At 43.2% G+C, this 19,237-nt stretch overlaps 1 protein-coding gene across 7 annotated transcripts in view; it reads right to left on the bottom strand.

Moving 5' to 3' along the window:
* LOC135421484 (integrator complex subunit 6-like) overlaps positions 1 to 18,657 on the bottom strand; it is a 40,708-nt gene extending 22,051 nt beyond the window's left edge. For 5 of the 7 annotated variants that reach the window (XR_010434028.1, XR_010434029.1, XM_064670023.1 and 2 more), the window contains exons 1-2: positions 18,414 to 18,653; positions 18,228 to 18,305 (exon numbers count right to left, since the gene is read on the bottom strand). Coding sequence is in view for 5 of the 7 variants with exons in the window: in XM_064670023.1 (XP_064526093.1) it covers positions 18,228 to 18,305; positions 18,414 to 18,524 (189 nt within the window). In the remaining 2 variants the exon portion in view is untranslated. Of the gene's footprint in view, positions 1 to 18,227; positions 18,306 to 18,413 lie in introns of all 7 variants that reach the window. The other 2 variants (XM_064670026.1, XM_064670027.1) reach the window with 1 other exon arrangement.
* Between the last annotated feature and the right edge of the window lie 580 nt (positions 18,658 to 19,237).

Here is a 19,237-nt window from a genome sequence, read left to right as displayed (position 1 = left end):
GTATGCACAACCTGATGTGAAACACAGTTACAACTACAATGGGAGACTCACAAAACACACACACTGCCAAGCACTGGAAGAAGTTTTCTAATAGCCATCTCTTACCATGAAAACTGCTGTACAGGTGATTCAGGAAAGGAAGTATTTGGATTTAGCATGTGAATATTTTATTAGAAGAAACTGTCAAATTTGGAAATCAGCTGCCAAAGTAACAATGGTTAAACAAAGGTACAAGAGGAATAATATCACTGCTTCTTTTGGCATATACCCAATCCCCTTTCATCCTTTCTTCCATAAATTGAGAAAAGGAGTGGCTGCAAAAACCCCACGTAAGACAGAACTGAATCACTGTTTAAATTGTCTCAGTGTAACAGCTTGAAATTTTGGAGGTCCTAAAGTCATTGCTGACTGAGCCTACAGATCAAAGGAACAGCAAGTGGGTGGATCAGTCCAAGCAAGCACTCTGGACCCTCTGGTAAGCAGGGCCAACACACATCAGCATCAGGTGTGATTCACATACCCTCCCCTTAAAAGGAGGTTTGCTGCAGAGTTGGGAAGCTATTTTAGAAAAGACCAGCTCACAGGGAACTGGTGCAGGATTTAAGGTGCCTCACCTAAAAACAAGCAAAGCTTATAAGTCCCAGATATTCACACAACTACCAGCCTTGCTATTACACTGTACTCTCCAAACCATTCCTGCAGTAAGCAAGCAGTTATTTACCCAGGCTCACTATCATCTGGCACAGAGACATTCCGTGCTCCATCAGGAATCCTAGCTACGCAGGCATGGAGAGGATCATTTCAGACAGCCTGACTTTTGCTGGGATAACCTCTGAGCAACACATCCTGCAGGTGAAGTGTGTTCTCCTCCCCTGTGCACCGGGCTCAGCAGCCACCTGCTGACTGTGCCAAGCTGTGCAAGAACCTGAGAGGACAGGGTTTTCCTTTACTTTTTTTAAGCAGCCATATTCCACTGCCAACCTTTAGTAAACACTGTGGGCTGTGTAGGTGGTCACAGAATACACATGTTAGAGCTCTAAAAGAGTAGAAGGAAGTAGAAAAGAAAGACATGAGACAATCAGTATCTCTGCTAAGTTGACCAGCCTAAGCTGGGTGGGTTTCTTTTCAGAACAAGGAGTTATCCTAAGGAGATACAACAACAAACTTTTCTTGGTCAAGTTTAGCTCCTTAACCAGTTCTTCAAGCTTCAGATTAATGTAAGGGAGACAGAGAGAAAACTCCCCAGTGGGGCAAAGGAAAGGACTAACTTTCAGCAGGACTGGTCTAGCTTTAAGGTTAAATGGCCCTGAAAGCTCAAAGGAACAGCGTTGTTTTATCAGATGGATATTTGTCAATAAAACACCAGCCACACTCGCACACAACCAGGACTTAACAAAATACATCATCTCATCAGCAACTTCCCACATCTGCTCTCAGCCCAAGGCAAGAATAAAGTGCGAACACAGAGTCACTGTTTTGGAGTAAAAGTGACTTAGTTAACGACCCTTTTTCAGGGTAAAATTGCACCAAACCTCAACAAGATGATCTGTGTTATCCTAAAAACACTTGCCTTAAAACAATTTAAGTGAACAATTACCAAAATATTTTTGTATGAATTCTGTGGACTCGTAGATGTAGGTGAGACTGCTCCCTTTTGCTTGGTAAAAACAGCCATCAGCGAGTCCAGCTTTTGGGAACAGCCAGGCCGGAGTTCAAGAAGTGTTTTCCAGCAAAGACCATTTGAGTTACATTGTTGCTAAAGCACATGGGGGAACAAAACATTTACAAAGGAAACACTATTCCCAGACTGCAAGTCTTGATTTGAACTCTAACGAATTTAAGAGTATTCTTTGTAAAATAAACAGTAAGAGTCTTCGCTGATATTTGGAGATTCTGCTGTTTTCCCGTTGTGAAAATGTTTGCTCAGCTTCCAGCTCCTACTGTGTTTGATCTCACTAAAGTGTGGTCAACTGCCTGCAAAATAAAATATGTACTATTTCCCCAGGCACAACCAGAGAAGCTGAAGGCACAAGGAGCAGCTGATCATCACTGGTTTGCTGTCCAAGAAAACTATTTTTCATCTTACGGCTCTCACAGGATCTTTAAAGATCAAGCCAATGAGAGCTGCACCTTCGAAATAAGCAGAGTAAAAGTGAAGAACTTCTCATTAAGGGAACAAGGGCAGCAAACGCAAGATTTCCTAATTCCATACCCAGCTTTAAATAAAGGTCTGACTAGTTAATGCACTACATTTTCTACCTTATCCTCAAAACAAGATTCTTGAATCAAAAACACCAACATCCATGGCAAGAAATTCTACTTCTGTAAAATGGTTTTTTTTCCAGAAAGAACTCAAGACCACATATACAAAGAATCACGTATTTCATGGACAGAAACTCAACCCCAAAGAACTCTGTGCATTCTCCTCTCCATATACACAGAAGGATCATTCTGCAAAACAGTCAAGTACCTAACCCAGAGCATATGCATAATGAGTTCAACAAAGCACTTTAAAGTGATTAAATAATAATCCTTCCTAAATTCAAAATACTGCCACTAATGCTGTCAGAAAAAAAAGCACTGCTCTTATGTAGCATTGCTTCCATTTCCCGGCAGAAACACTAATGACCAAAAAAACCACCAAAAACAAAAACAAAAACACCACCAACCAAAACCTCACGACCTTAAAGGACCAAACACAAATATATTCTACAAAACTATGTATCCTCTACAGGTCAGTAATCAAGAAGTCAGAACTAAGCATTAGTTATTTTAGTTGTTTATGAACCAATTCTAACATAGAGAGTGGTTTCTCTTAATCTTCAATATTACATTCCTACTTAAGTCACTTTTATGCCCAGAATTTATTAGCAGCAATCTGAGCAGTCTCTGCCTCACCAGTATGTTTCTAACTTCTCCTCTGATGATTTATATGAACAAATAATTTTATCTTCTAAAAACATACTAAAAGAGTTTCAAAGACAGCTGAGGAAAAAAAGAAGTACTAAAAGCAGAAATCTCGCCCTCTTTGCTTATGCCAAGAACAGGCAAAAATGCAGTGTCATTTGGCTTTCTGGGTTGACAACTGCAAGCTCTGGACACCATCCCACAAACCACCCAAAGGTCTGGAAGCAGCACACCACCTTCCAGCTTCTGGCTTTGGCCTTTGCAAGAAAATCATACTGAAAAAAAATAACATACTTAAAAAGTAACATTTTTTTCTGATGACTTAGTTTTCACACAAATCCGTGTCCTGCTCTATTTCATCATACAGCTATGGAAGTATTTCAGCTGCCTCAAGAATCAGGCAAGGTCAAAACAGCTTATTTCGGTAGTAGATAGGCCCAGATTAACAAGAATTCAAACACCAAGGTGAAAAATCTAGTGAAGAAAAGGAGGTCTTATTTAGACCAACCAGAGCAAGGACTAACTGAACATCAAAAGGAACAGAGTTGAGCAGCAAAAGAAAATCTCATTCAGAATCAGTATCATAAAAAGACATTCAAGACTTAGAAGAAATAGAAGATTTTAGTTGCAAGAGGCAGGAAGGAGAATCTTAGAAAATGCTGTAGTGGGGAAAAAAACCCCAAATCACCACCGCACCTTTATCACATAAAAAGGAGCAGTATCAGAGTAAAAATAAAACATTATCAAGTTTTGAATATGTGTAACACATAGGTCTTGTAATCTCAGTTACACTGGCTTAACTGTCATGTTTACTGGTTTTACTGTAGTTTTTTTTGGTTGATTCATTGTTGGTTTGTTCTGGTTTTGATTGGTGTTGTTTTTTTATTTTTTCTTTTATTCCTTCCAACTATTTCTTGGCACAGTCTGGTCAGCCTACAGGGGCAGAGCCAAAGGCTGGGCATTAGAGCACAAGAATTCCAGGTCCAAAGAAGTCCCTCCTAATCAGCTCCATGAAGGGAGCTGGTACTTTTGAGGCTGCAAGTCTTCATCTTTAGTGCTTCTACATCCAATGCCAAAAGACAGACCTGTATAGTTTATTGTTCACTGGATTGCTTTCAGATCTGATTCAAAAACTGCAATGTTACTAAAAATAATCTTCCAAGCAAGAAGACAATTTACAATCTTGCAGGGCAATCACAACAGCCTGTGTTACAGTAAGTACACAATATTTATTTAAACATACAGATTTTTAGAGTTCTGCTGATGTTTCCCTAGAAAGAAGAACTGGATCTCAGATATTACCACTTGTTAAAAGTATTTGAGTTTCTCAATAATTCAAGCTATTATTAAATGCACCCATCTTAGGAAAGCAGACTAGTTCAGGATGCCTGTGGCATCCTGGCTTGTCAGTGACCTCCATTTGAAAAAAATAAGGTAAGAAAAAAAATCCAGCTGTTGAAATCTGAAACCACTCCTGCTACAGAATTTTGAAGTGCTGTGGGAAGATAGTGAAACCAGGAGAGCACTTTGTCTTCCAAATCATCACAATGCTTCATTTTTAAGTTACCTTTCTGTTCACTGTTGACTGTGAACATAACTCAAACCCGCTCATGTCGGTGCCACAGCCGAGCAGGCATTTCTTTTGTAGGGTACTGAATTATTCTTTTGGATTCCCTACAATGCAAGGGGCTGCTTCTCAAATGCCAAAGTGTCTTCAGATCTCCTGAACACAGCCCCAGCATTGCTCAGTGGGATCTGCAATAGGAAATAACCTCCTATGCAGCCTAGAGCTTCCCTGCCTCAGCTTCAGCAACTTTGGAATAGGAAGTCTAGCAAACATAGACTATGTTGGTCACCCCAGTTTTCCTACAACAAATCTTAGCAAAGAGGAGAAGAGCAGAGGTCCTGGTACCATGTGTCCCCCTGCCCCATGAAGGGCAGGGTAAGGCTGTTTGTCAGTACAGAACAGCCAATGCCCACACTACCTCCTCGTTTTATTTGATGTTCAGAGATTTACTAGCTAGGAATAGCACACAGGAGAAGAAAGGCATTGACTACACTATAAAACACCACAGACATCTTTATATAACATTTAAAAATTCCTAAAATAATTCAGCATCACACAACCCCTACCTATCACCCACCAATTTCATCCTCACAAATATTTGTCTCTGCAAATGGCACAGAAGGAACAGCTTTAAGAGACACTTACAGACATTGACTCTCCTCCAAATCCTTATGAATGCCATTTTTGAGGCAAAGCAGCTCTCAGGTTCTGTCTGTACCTTTGGCTGCAGGAGAACCTACTCTCATTTCAGCACCTATGCTCTCTAGTTACTTTTATGCAACATATCAGTCCTGTCACAGCACAACATCAAACAGCCCTTAGCAAAGAACCTCACAAGATCAATTCTTTTCTGTTCTTGGCACAGCAGAGCATCACAGCACCCACCTCTCAGCTATGAGATCAGCATAACTCCAGCACAGAATGATACTGGCACAGAGGCCTGCAATCAGCTCATCACTGGGGCAGTGCTGAACACAGTGAGCCAGCCTGGATCTGAGCTGTACTGTTCTGGGCTTGGAGGACCAGTGCTGGTGCAGGTACAGCAGCAGATCTTACTGGTCTGATGCAAAGCTTGTAGGAAGAGAAGGATTGACGGGACCGAGACAGCTGTGTGCAACTGCTATCACTGTGTTCAGCCCTCCAGCACACAGTCAATCATTTATATTAGTTTTTTGGTTTTTTTTTTATTCCCCACCCTTCTTAGAGCCTTCCTAAATCTTCGTTCACGAAGCCTAGCCATGATTCCCCACCCTTCCAGTCTCCCCTTGCCTCAGATAAGGTTTTGAAACACCGACAACTTCTACCCCTAGTATTTGCTGTAAGAAAGCAAAATTCTAGGGCTTGGTGACCAAGCCAGGGAACCCCATCTTTAGCTTTTCACATGGAAGTCTAGTTTTGCAAAGCAGATCAGGAACACACTTTCAGGGTAAAACTTAGGCATGACCCCACTGCAGGCACAATAGAAACAAGCCCTGGTTGCTCAAGCAGGTATACACTGCTGTTTAATGAGACCTGCCTAACAAAACTCCACCTTCCCAGTTCTCATCTCATGAGTATTTTAACAGACAGTGAATTCACAGGTTTGAACTACTTCCTCAAGAAGCCCACAGAGCAGTCGAGTACAGTGAAGAGTCTACAAAAGCATCACTTGGTCCTCCTTACATTAGAGCTGGTGAGCATCAGGTCAGTGTTTTGAGAATAAAGCACTGTGAACAGTAAGCTAAGTGTTTCTTCCTGTCAAGTTATTTCTGCTGGCTTTGTAGGACACTCAAGCTGAAACCTATTGGTCAAGTACTTCTTTAAATCCCAAGGGCACTTTTTGAAAATTTATTTTTTAAAAACATGTAATTAAGTTCCAGTCAAATAGAAGTTTAATATACCTAAAATGTTTCCAAGAAAATAGAGAAGTATAAACTCCTTTAATACATCTTTACAAAAAACACAGCTTAAAACAAAAGAAGACGCTGGAGTAGATGATTCCTTTAACCCCACACAGCTGATATACTCTTGACACCAGATTTTTATCAGAAAGTTGTCAGGTTGTGTGCCCTCCATCTCCATACAGTTCCAGGCACCACAATTCTTCCCTTTTCTCTGGGACAGACTATGTACCGTGATAACCAACTTAGAATCCCTCCTTCCCTCGCCCACGCTATTTTTCCATCCACAACTGGAACAGCTTTAGTGCACGGAAGGAGGGATCAGGAACCTTCAGGCCTGCAGGCAGTGCACACCAACAGGGCAGATGCCCCTCAGGAGGTCACAGCCAACTCCAGCACAGTCCTGTACACTCATCTCTCAGTGCCTGGGGAGCATCTTCCAGTTTCATTTCACCTGAAAGCAACCCAGTTCCTGCACTCCAAGGCAGGGCTGCAGTGTGTGAACTGAAGTGCCCAGGGGATCCCCTTCAACTGCACATTTCTAACCTGAACTCTCCTGTAGCTGCTCCAATCAAACTAAATCACTTATAAAGACAGATCGAACTTGCTTCTTTTCTGAAGTACATACTGGTGAATGTGAACAAGATCAAAACTGCATTTTAACACTATATGTAAGTGCCAGTTGTTGTTACAGACAATCAGCTACACAGGAAAAGGTTTCATCTTGTATAGAAAAAAACTATTTCTCCAGGAGACCTTAAAAGAAACCCCACACACCTTAAGAAACAAGCTGAGTCAAACCATACCATGTGGTTCACTGTCCTTTCAAGAGGACTTCAACATCAAACAAGATATAGAAATGCTTTTCCTTCAAGTAAGAACAACTCAAATTAATCTTTAAGTACAGTACCCATGCAAAACACTAGCACAGAGGATCTTAAGCTCCAGTTACAAAATGAGTACTGGAGCCCTCTGTTAAGAGAAGTAGTACTTTCTCCTGTAGGAATGTCAAATGCAGATGCTGTATGAACAATTCAAAGCTGGAAACTGTGCTTGGAACCAAGTGATGATAATCAATGCCATGCAAAAAGAAAAAAGCCTACATTATCTTTTTATTTATTACCGGCTGCTCCTGCTTTAATCCATCCCTGGATTTAGCTTTTTGGTCAACAGTATTTCATGTGTTTTGACAGCTACTCTCACTGCACTTTTTCCTGCACAACGATGAAAGAAAACACATGAAGAAAGGAAAGTATAAATACCAAAGAGATCACAGTATTACCCTGTTCCAAGCAGCATTCTTATTTAAATAAAAGACATTATTTATTTATTTATTTATTTATTTAAATAAAAGACTATAAATCCAGTTTAAAAAGCACCTATTTCTAAGAAACACTCAACAAGCCAGGATGTTTCAATTCAGAGCTGAACCAAACCAAGCTACATTTCACACAACAGCTTAATGGAGAGGGAACACAGAAATAATCAGTTTGCAGCCCTAGCACAGTAAGCAAAACAAGAGGCTCCATGGTCCTGCTCAGCAGCATAGCACTCATTGCAGAAATACCATTACAGGTGCATCTTCTCCAAACACTGTCGACAGGGTGACTGCTGAAATGGGGAGGTTTCAACCAAAAATTTCCATCTACTCACAGTGCCTTCCAGCCTGTCAAACATGCATTCAATGCCAGTCAGCCCCAGCTCTGTCCTTCTCCCGGTCCCTTCCTACAGCCAGCAGGGCTGGAAAAGTCGCAAGGAATAAAGGCAACAGCTGAGAGGTTACAGTGTGTGTGCTACCAGCACAAGGGATGCTTCATGGCACATTTTTGGGAATCAAGTGGAAGAGCATTACTGATGCCACTCTACAGCCTAGAGCTGAAACAACACAATTAGGATTCATGTTCATTTTGAAAACTGTCACATTCCTCCTCTTCCTTCCAAAACACCACAGAACTAGTGCAGCACACCAAAGCTTACTCTGAACCTCAAGAAGTTAAATTTAGGAGGGGTAATCTAATCAACAGATGTCCTCAATTCATGTCTGAAATGCTGTCCAACACACCACTGAGGGGAAAAAAAAAGGCTTTAGATCATGACTAAATTCATATGCTCACTGAGGGATCACAAACTGAGAAACCTCAACTAGCCAGCCTAACAAATAATGTCAACTTTACTTTCATTCTCATACAGGAAAAAATACATTGGTGGCATTAGGAGCATTACGACGGTCAGATTTTTATCTTAGAGGATGGCAAGGATGGGTTTTTTTAACGCTAGAGTCACCTGGTTCAAAAATAACTACCTGAGCTTCTGCTCTTTGGATCAGAGGAGGCTCCCCCAAGCCAGGCCTGGTTGGCCCGAGCCTGCAGACCGAGCTCCAGGGCACATGGATCCCAGTCCATCCCACGGGTCCCACCGCGTTCCAGCCCGGGAGCACCACCAGGAGGCCTGGCAGCAGCTAAAGGCACCGAGTGTTCTGCCTCAACAGATGCACATTCTCCCACAAAGCAGAGTTTAACTTTTTTTTTTTCAATCAGAACTCACTGGCTGTGCTGCTAACACGCTATGAAGACCAGTGCTAATGCATTATTCTCACTTAGAAGCAGAGCATGGCAACACCAGCTTAACCACACTGTAGATCTTTGTTTTCTGTCCAATTAATTGTTCAACAACATCCATCTTATCAAGATTTTTACGTTTTTTAAATAGTATTTTACACATCTAAGATTTTTAAAGCATCTCTGAAAACACAGCCTAATTAACAATCACCTTCATCTTTAAAAAGCAAAATTAAGGAGTTCTGAACTGTTGATTTTGTAGCCTGCAATACCATTTAATAAATCTAGAGCTGCTTATCCTGAAATTTGCGTGGAAACACAAGGAAAGAATCATAATAACTGGGTACACTGTGAGATTGTGAGCTAGAAATTTATAGTAACAACAATAATAATCATAGGAGCAGCTATTTAAAAATAAAACAAGGCTCTTGTTTACTTGTTTGACAATAAGTAGTTCAAGTTTCACAGATCCTTGTCAATACCAGATCTTACATCAAGACAAACTTTGTCTTTCCAATACTTTGCAGAGTGAATATACACATCAGTACAAGCCTACGGGCAACCACAGATTCTGATCTGCACAATAACAGAGTATCATTACAAAAATGTACTTTTTTCTCTGCATCTTCCTAAACCTCAACCCTGGAACATGCTGCTTACAGCTGAAATTGATTGCTACATGAGTGTTTTCTAATTATTCTAAAATTGGCCAGAAAAATGCAAAGGAAAAAAAATTCCTTTAAATTACTATCTGCTCCACTTTTGAGGGGGGCAAAAGCACAAAAGTTACATTATTAAGTGGTACACTGTAAGAATAAAGTTTAAGAAAGAAGAAAAAATTCCAAGACTCAACCTACAGAAGCGCATTACTTAAGTAACAATCTCCATTTAAAATTCAGAACAGCAGCAACTGCCCTTTCCATTATTTTTTTTTTTGTTAGCCTTTGTTATTAAATAAAATCAAGGATACAGAGACAGTGAAGAAGAGAATCACCGAAGACTGGAGCCATCCAGAACCTTCTCACAGGGCCCTGGGAGTCTCACTGCTCCTCCTCCAAAATCCCTCATCTCCAGAACACGAGTCACACAGTACAGAACGTGCCTTTTCCCATTTGATTCCAACAGCCTGAAGTACGAGAACACTGCAGGAGACAGCACTAAGTTTTGCCTTTTCTAGAGCACAATAAGCTCAGAACATCACTCCTGCACCACTGCTGTAAGTCACAGTTCTTTCTGACAAGCTGTTTTGAAGAATATGGCAGGGTGAACAGTATAGAAGTGTCTGCAACCTTAATTACTTTTTTCCACTGTTACAGTGTGAGACACTCAGCATATAACACTATAATAGTCCTCATGAAGCTTAAAAAGAATAAATGCCCATTCTGAAGATGTCACAGAAGTACTTTGTGCATATTTTTAGCCACACCACAATGTCAGGTTACAAGGCCCATGCCTTCTTCCATAAATACCAACAAAAATCAAAAAACCCCACCTGTGAAATTTGAGTAATAACTGTACCAAAGGGAAAGAGGCAGATTCTTAATATTCCACGTGGCAGGAACCACCAACTTCGCAAAGCACCTTCTACTTACAGAACATCTCACTACAAAAATACAACTAGAGAGATCCAATTCAACTGTTTGATTCCACATTTTAAGCTGCTATTTTTAAAATAAAAGTGACCTTTGCACTGAGGATGAGTTAAGCCTCTTAATGCAAACATATCTACTTTTGTCTAGTTTATCCTGTAGTCTTAAGGGCTTACATCTTTGAATGTGTCCAAGCCCAAATAAAGAACCAAATAAAAAGTTGAAAATATACATTGCTATAGTGGCTATGAACAACAGATGCTGGTTTCCTTCAAGGCCTCTGGCATCTCATCAGCTGTACAGAACAAAACAGCAACCCATTTCAGATGAAAAAGCAAGCTCTGAGTTCGCAGATTCCTGTAGAAACAGGACCAGTTAAAATATTTTCATTAAGATTTAACCTTGCAACATGGACTCTCCTTTCAATGAAGGCAGGCAGCAGGTGAAAGCACAAGTTCAAGTACTTAACTAACTTCAAACTTATAATGATAAAAATGACAGCTAAGCAGAGTTCAGTCCATCATATCTATGAAGTAGTTGTTAATTTCTGAAATGTCCTTCCATTTAAATCAATTCCTTCAAAAACTTAATCACCACCTTCAAGTTCTTGCATGAACTCCATTTTTTACAAGAGACATCAATTTCTGAACGCACAAAACTGTTTCTTTTAGAAGAATGAGTCACTCTGAGTATTATTGCTTTGTTTTTTTTAAAAGCAAAAGGTACATTACTATGCACAAAATTCCTCAGTATAATGCTCTGTCCTGTCACACCAGTTCCTGCAAAAGGCTGCTCACTACAACTCACAAACAGGACAGGAAGAAGTAAGACTGGCATGCTTATGTGTGTTTAAAAGCAATTTAATATGCTTTACCCAATGTGTTCTCAAGAAAGGGAATATGCTTTGTAAAGGATACACTCTGTTGGAACCAATTAAGTATCTTTATAAGCTAAAAGGAGCTACACTGCTTGCTGAAGGGATGTCAGTTGAGAATTCTTAAGATTTTAGTAAAACACATTTTTAGATGCTTTTAGATTCTGAGAGACATGCACTGAAGTTTTGTTTGGCTTTTTTTCAGAGCACACATCCTTCAGTCAAAGACTTAAGTGATAAAGCAGTTAAATTAAAAGAAACATGTAAAAATTGTTATGTGGTTATTCTCAAATAGTATTAAGTGGATTTTGTTTTGTCTTCAAAAAGAACTAGACAACCAGGATTTGCATGAGTGCTCCTTAAACAACTGACTTCTGTTTCTTTTCTTAAATTCACTGTGTTTAGCAGAGGAAGAGCAATTGTTGGCTTTAATCTACCAGTCATTTCTGCTCAAAGACAGCCTTCAGAAAATACACAAATTCCATGACAAAATCCTAACCAAGCACTGTGGAAGACTGCAGTTGAGGTGTGCACAGACTGCACAGGCAATGGAAGATGCTGGTGCTCAGAAATAAAAATACTGCTGACCTAAAATGTGTTTGGTGGTAAAATAGGAATGGTTTTCTCTGCTAAATAAACACAGAATATAGTCTCCTGAATTAGTTACCAAGAACAGACACTGTGTATGCTGCCTCAGTACTACATTCTGCACTTCTTTACCTCCTTCCAATGCCTGGCTCGTAGATTCACTAAGTTTGTACATTATTTACAGCATATCTGGAGAGAAAGATAGGCCTCTCCCACTGACCTCAGCTTTCTTTCCCCTTTGCATCTCTCTGATACCAGCTTCTATCCTGCCCCTGCAGCTGCTATCTGCCTTGCACCAACAATTTTGCCTTCAGAACTCACTACCAGCTTGTAAAGCTCCAACAGTATTTCCAGCTGCTCACATCACCAAGCAGGTCAGACCACCAAGACTTGCGTCTGCCAGAAGTCAGAACTTTCACATACTAAACTGATGTTTTCAGTGTCTCAAGGTTCTTGTAAAAGCTTAATCAACTTAAGCTTATTCTGTGGATTTGTTACGGTCTAGCTTCCTTGGTATTCCTCTGCTTTTCTTCCCTCACAAAAATTAAAAAACACACAAATGCATTTCCTACCACGTCAGGCAGCATTCCTGCAGATCTGTGCCTCAAACCCAACAGGTTTCACACTTGGGTTTCTCTCTCTCCTTGCAGCTCAGGGTCAGGAGCTCTGATCTAATTTCTTCCAGAAACAGACAAACAGATCTCCCATCTCTCTTCTGCAGCACAGCCTATCCATTTGCCACTGGCCTCTGCAGACTCAGTGGTAATGGGCTCCATTCTGCACCAACAGAATGCAAAAGCAAAATTAAAAAATGCTGGTAAAAGCCTCTGTGCCACTGAAATAACAGACAGCAAAAGTCACTCTCCTCGAGTGTGACCTTATGAACTCCCAGTTTTGAAGCACTATTTTAATATCATACATGAACAGGTTATTTACATACAGTAAATACTCTTTGACAGATTGTTAAAAAAGCCTTCCATGAATTCCTATTCCAGCCTCTGAAGATACCCCAATCCAACACCAGAATTTCAGGGAAAAAGAAGAGGTTGCTCAGAGTCCATCACGAAGAGCTGCTTCCACAAGGGAGCTCTTTAGCACTGAAACATATGTTCAGGCTAGCGGGGAACAGCAGCGGAACTGGAAGGCATCCTATCCATCAGTCCCAGTTTGCACATCTCAGTGCAGTGTTTCTCACACGCTGTATAAAGCAATTTGAGCTACTTTTTAGACAGCTATGTACATATTTCTCCACTCAAATTCAGGGAACCTATTTTTGTAGTGCAGTCATAGCTGGCTCTTGAATTCAACATAACACGTAACAGAAGGAAGAAAATACATATTTCAGAGCATAAGTTCTCTAAGTCCTCTGATTTGTGACCAGATCATTTATGAAGGTCATACTACAGTCTCACAAGAACATAAAACAAAAGCCATATTTCTGTGACCTGATCATGAATAATATTTCCTCAAGCCCTGAGGAAAGACCGTATCACCGCCAGCAGCCAGATATCAGTCACAAGGGAACAGGGCAGTCCAGTTAATCAATAACTTCACATAAGGCCACCATTGTGTTTTTGGTCTGGGCCTGAACTAGCCATTTGCAGCCCAAACCCACAAGCAAACCACAAACTGCAGGATGTGAGGTTTCACAAAAATTTAGAATGGAAAAAAATAAATCAAGAGCTAAAACCTTGCTTTTCCTTTCAAAAACTCTTTTTAGGCTGAGATTTTGGCATGAGCTCCGTTTTCAGAGAAATTTAGGTACATCTTACTGAAACCTCATCACTAGAAAACAGGAAAAGCTTGGGGGGGAAAGTGTAGGTGAGAACACTCTTCCCTTCTCCTCATACTTTTACTCTGGCACCATTACTTCAGGAAAAAAAATAAAATCACTTAAGATTCTGTCCATTTATACCATGGCACATGCTTAGGTGTAGAGAAGCATGTATATTTGACAGAGGGGAAAAAAACACAGCTGAGGATGACGAAATTTATGTGACTTCAGAAAAAGTAACTGGGCAAATACCTGAAAAAAGCCAGATAAGACCTTTACAGCTGTACCAATGCACACCATGGGTCTCTGAACCACAGACGGTGGGAGCCTGGGAAGGGCTCTGCAGAGCTGTCAGTAACATGTCTGGCCTGTTCTCACCCTCCTCCCCAGGCATTCCAGATCAGCCACATTGTGCAGAAGGGATGAGAAGGGTGTGGCTGGCACACAAGGCTTGGAGGTACTGCAACACCAGGTCACACCACGGCTGGGATGGAGCAAGCTCTGAGTTCCAGCAATCCATGAATATATTAATCCACTAATTAAGTCTTAGGACACATCAGGTACTATATTCCTTGAATCAGATAATGCACTTCTCTTATCCCAGAGGCTGAGAACATCAAATACCCTGCCAGCAAAGGCTGTTCTTGAACCCATTTTTCTTGCCCAATTGGATACACATGGGAGAGTAAACTCCTTCACTACCTAAATTTAAGCACTGGTGTTTCAATAGTAATAGACACCTGTTACAAAGGTCCTTTACCATAGATATCATTAGGTTCCCAATGGTGCCAAAAACCCAAAATCAGATACCCAAATACCAGAATGGACTGGCTCGCTGCCATGCTGTTAACATGCCAACAACCTGACAAGACTCACTTGACAGTATCCTATTACAATTTGAATCTAAAAAACACACTAAAATCATTAGGTTGAACATTCTTACTTCCTGAAATAACATACAATTTTTCCCCTTCTGGTCCATAAAATTACAGTTTGACCCAACACTCAACGGAACTTACAGGTATTTTTCCACTGACCTATACAGGATCACATCGCTTGACAATTACAAGGTTAGTACATTTCATAACATGCTTTTAAAATATTAAATATTTGTCCCTTACTGTAGAGTATTTTAGAATCAAAGTAAGAGTTGTAAATGGCTGCACCATAATTGCTGTCACAAATCACCATCTTATACATTATGTAACAAACAGAAGCAAAACAGCTAACGAGATTCCAAAGGCATCTGCTGTCGGAGTGGGACTAAGATTCCTGCCATCCCCATCTCCCTGTCCCCGCCTTCCCAGGACAGCACCCTGCCTCCTCTTCAGACATATGCCACCACAGTTCTTTGCAGAGCCACACTGCAAACTTGGGAGACTAAATAATCCCACTTTTAAAAACTGGCACAAACATAGAGCTATGAGCAGTCAATTAAACAGGAGCAACAGGTCTTGGAAATTATTTCAAATCCTTTGTACTAAAGACAGTTCCAAGAACATCATCTTACTTCCAGAGATTTTATCAAATAATTCATGCAATAGCACAATCCTTCCACTTAGCACAATACCATCATATGCATGACGTTTGCTTGAGATATACTTGTCCATCAAAAGTGAACCAGTGCTGTTGGTTTAAAATACTTTAAGGCTGCAGGTAAACAAATTGTGAAACAAACCAACCCAAGGAGCTCATCTCAGCCACCCCTGCTCCAAGCTGAAGTTCTCATAATACCTCTGCCTCCCAGGTGGTCTCAGCTCCACCTCCAGATTATTTCCTTCAATTGCTCCACTGGTAAACTATCTGTGAGACTATATAATTTAATTAGTGTAATCATAAAGAAAACAAGAGGATAAAGCAGCCACTAACCAAAACCAGCCGCTGCTGTGCATACTTGGAAAACAAACTCGTAAAACGCATTCACTTGCCAAGTTTGTTTTCACCTTCTCTAAATCAAGGGAGATAAAGTACCTAACTGCAGCAGCATGAGCAAAGAAACTTAATTTTATGTCTTTTACAAGCATGTTTTGTAAGACATACAGATTTTGGCCCAGACTAGGAAGTTTTCCTGGCATAACTATGGTTTTTAGAAAACACAACAGAGGGAATATCATAAATACCAGCACAGGTCTTGAGAACATGTCTTCGAAGAGGGAAAGAGTCATGTTGCTGCTGTGTGGCTTTCTTTGCTTGAGGAACAGACACAGTGACAGCCCAACAACACTCATTTATGCCATGAAGTCTTCATGCAATACTTGAACTGGAGTTGTGATCGTAATTACTATAATGAGATATTTATTGGATCTGCAGTCTGTTCCTACAAAAGCTACTGATTTTTGAAAAAATATTTTAAAATTATTTCAGGTGTAATTCAAAAACCAGCTAAAGGCAGAAAAACAAATTTTTAAGAAGTGACATTAGCAAGTTACAAGAACCACAATACCTTTTTTCCCTTGGCTATTTACTGTATCTCAAACATGATTGAACGCTACGATGGGCATCACACAGTCCCATTTATTTCAATTACTATTTACCTAAACTGGGAACGCAGTCAGATGCTCATTAGCACATTAGAATGTACACAGATGCTCATTAAACACAAGGATTTTCCTCAGCAAATCTGAGTATAGATGTGGTAATAACCTGTAGCATTACCACACAGACCTCCAGCAGAAAAGTCATCTTCTTGTATTAAATCACCAGTATGTCTGCTATCACTGTAGGGAGAAGGTTCATTCATCAAACCTAAGATATATTTGTAAAATACTTGACACAAAACTAGGAGACAAAAAATCCAAACTCAAGAAATCTAGAGTTAACACTAGCATAGCAAAGATTTGGGGTTTGAATCCAGCCACAAACATGGATGGGGAGAAGGGTGTGTGTATTATGTCTAAAAAACACCTCTTCTAGGCAGATGGTTTTTGGACAGTAGGTTTCTGTAACTCAAGGATGGTTTCAACTCACAGAAATTACTTCCACACTTTCTTCTGAGGAAACGAAAGGTGCAGAACCAAACAATAAATACTGACTCACTCTATCACTTCTGTCACTTCAGAGAGCTGTATAAATTTATTACTCATGAAAGGATGCAAAATTCGTAGCTCATGATAATTACATTTCCTCATTATCAAAGATATGAATAAGACAGCATCACTGAGCACTTATTTTTACAACTTCTCAAGCAGTTCTAGCTGGGGGATCTAGAGAGTGTCTTCTTTTCTTCCCTGGGATGACTAGCAGTGTATTTTTACATGAACCTCCTTGGCCTTCACAGAATGGCTCTACTGGTCAACAGTTAGGATAACTACTGTATTAGTCAGGGCAAACACAGTCCTAATCCAGGACTATTCAGGAGGATTCTAAAACTCCCATACCAATGCTTTCTGTGACATGCTTTATCTAGATATTTTAAGTCAGACATTTCTATCAGCAAGTTGCAGCCTACAGTGTAAGGCCCACAGTGCGATTTTTTTTTTCCACTCTTGCCACAACCTCGTGGTGCAGCCGACACGAGGAACTGCATGGCACTACCTGCCTCAACCTGGAGGAGAGAGAAAACAGGGATGAGAGGAGCTTGGTCTCAAGAAAGCTCAGAGGGACCTCATCGCTCTCTACAACTACCCGAGAAGAGTTTGCAGTGAGGTGGGTTCTACCGTGCCTGCAGCGAGAGGATTAGCCAAAATGACCTCAAACCGAGGCAGGGGAGATTCAGATTAGATACTAGAAAAAACAATTTTGTCACTGTTTGGGCAGTCAGGCATTGTAATAGGCTGCCCAGGGAGGTGGTGGAGTCACCATCCCTGGAGGTGTTTAAGAGGTGTCTGGATCTGGCGCTGGGTGATGTGGTTGGGTGGGTTGGGGTTACCGTGGCAGGGCCGGGCTGACGGTTGGACTGGATGGTCTTAAGGTCTCTTCCAACCTTGACGATTTTGTCTCCACGTCCAGCTCACCGCAGCCCTGCACGGAGCGGCGATTACGAGCACCTTACACAGTACCGGTGCGGGTCACCGTGCGCAGCAGGAGGAATGGAGGGGACACGGGACCCCAACACCGTGGCTTCTTCTTGCCTCGCAGAGGCGGAAAACAGGCGCGGGCGCTCCGGGAGCGGGGACCCGCAGCCGGGAGGGGGCCGCTGCCCCAGCGCTGCCCTTCGGGATCGGGCAGTACCCACCGCCCCCCGCCCGCGTGTCCCGGGGGTGTCGGGGCCGAGCGGGGCCGGATCCCGGCGCGGCCCCGCCGGAGCCACCGCCCCGCGGGGGGCGGAGCGCGGCCGCCCCTCGCTGCGCCGGGGCGGTGAATCACGGCCCGCCCGTCTCCTCCCCCCCCCTCCTCCATCTCAGCAGCGCCCTCAGCCTCTCTCCTCCATACAAAAGCAAAATGTCCGCCATCTTCACAGGCTGCTGCTGCCGCCGCCGGGCCGGACGGGGCCGCGCCGCGCCAAGGGCGGCCCCCGCGGCGGGACCGGGGCGGCCGGGGGGGGTCATTACCTTGATGCAGTAGGGCGGCTCGTCGAAGGTAACCAGCATGTACCTGTCGCCGCGGCTGGCCGGGTCGCGGGCCCGCAGCTGCGGAGAGAGCGGAGAGAAGCGGCCGTGAGCGCGGCGAAGGTGCGGGGAAGGGTGGGGGGAGCGAGCGGGGCGGCGGCTCCCCCCGGGGCGGCGCCGCACACTCACCTTCATGAAGATCTCCACGGCGCCCTTGGCGATGTCCAGGTAGCTGGTGCCCAGGTACGCCCGCTGGTTCATGGAGGCGGACGTGTCTATGAGGAAGAGGAGGATCGGCATGGTCCAGGCAGAGCCCCGGCCGGCGGGCTCCCTGCGGAGGAGGCGCGGCGCTCGCCCGCCGCTCGCTCGGCTCTGGCGGCGCTGCCCGAGCTCGCCCGGACTCAACTTCTCTTCCCTGAGCCTCCACCAGCACCATGTGACCAGCGCGCACGCCATTGGCTGGCAATTATACCCGTATTTGCATATTCATGGCGGCGCGCGCGCTCGCGCGAGGGACGGGGAGGGAGGGGGGAGCGAGGGCGCGCGCGCGCGCCGCACCTGTCACACACGCGCACACGCCGCCCCTCTGCGGGGTCCCCCGCCCCGCGCCACAGGGGCCGCGCGGCCCCTCACGGGCGGGCCCCACGTGCCCCCCGTTACCCCGCCGGTAACCGCGGCGGGGTCACCTCCCCACCGCCGCCTCGCACCGCCCCGCGGAGCCCTCGGGGGCCGGGGGAGCCCCGCGGGGCTGAGGGGAGCAGACGGGAGACGCGCGCTGGCCCCCGGGGAGTCGAGCGAAGCAGCTCAGCTGCACGCCCGGTGACATAATCGCCTCCCCCGTTCCTGGTCTACACGGGTTTCACTTAAAGCACTAAATCCTCAGCCCTCCACGTGCGGTGCTTTCGTAGTCAGGTAACTGCTGTCTCTTGTCACAGCTCGGAACTGGGTGTCACACAGGGGCAGGGCACCTCAGTGTACCGGGATCGAGACAGGATGGCAACAAATTAATTGTG

This window comes from Pseudopipra pipra, chromosome 13 (assembly GCF_036250125.1).
Source record: "Pseudopipra pipra isolate bDixPip1 chromosome 13, bDixPip1.hap1, whole genome shotgun sequence".
In the NCBI taxonomy this organism is placed as follows: domain Eukaryota; kingdom Metazoa; phylum Chordata; class Aves; order Passeriformes; family Pipridae; genus Pseudopipra; species Pseudopipra pipra.
Note: the sequence above shows the minus strand (reverse complement) of the source record. Positions and strands in the feature narration are given on the sequence as shown.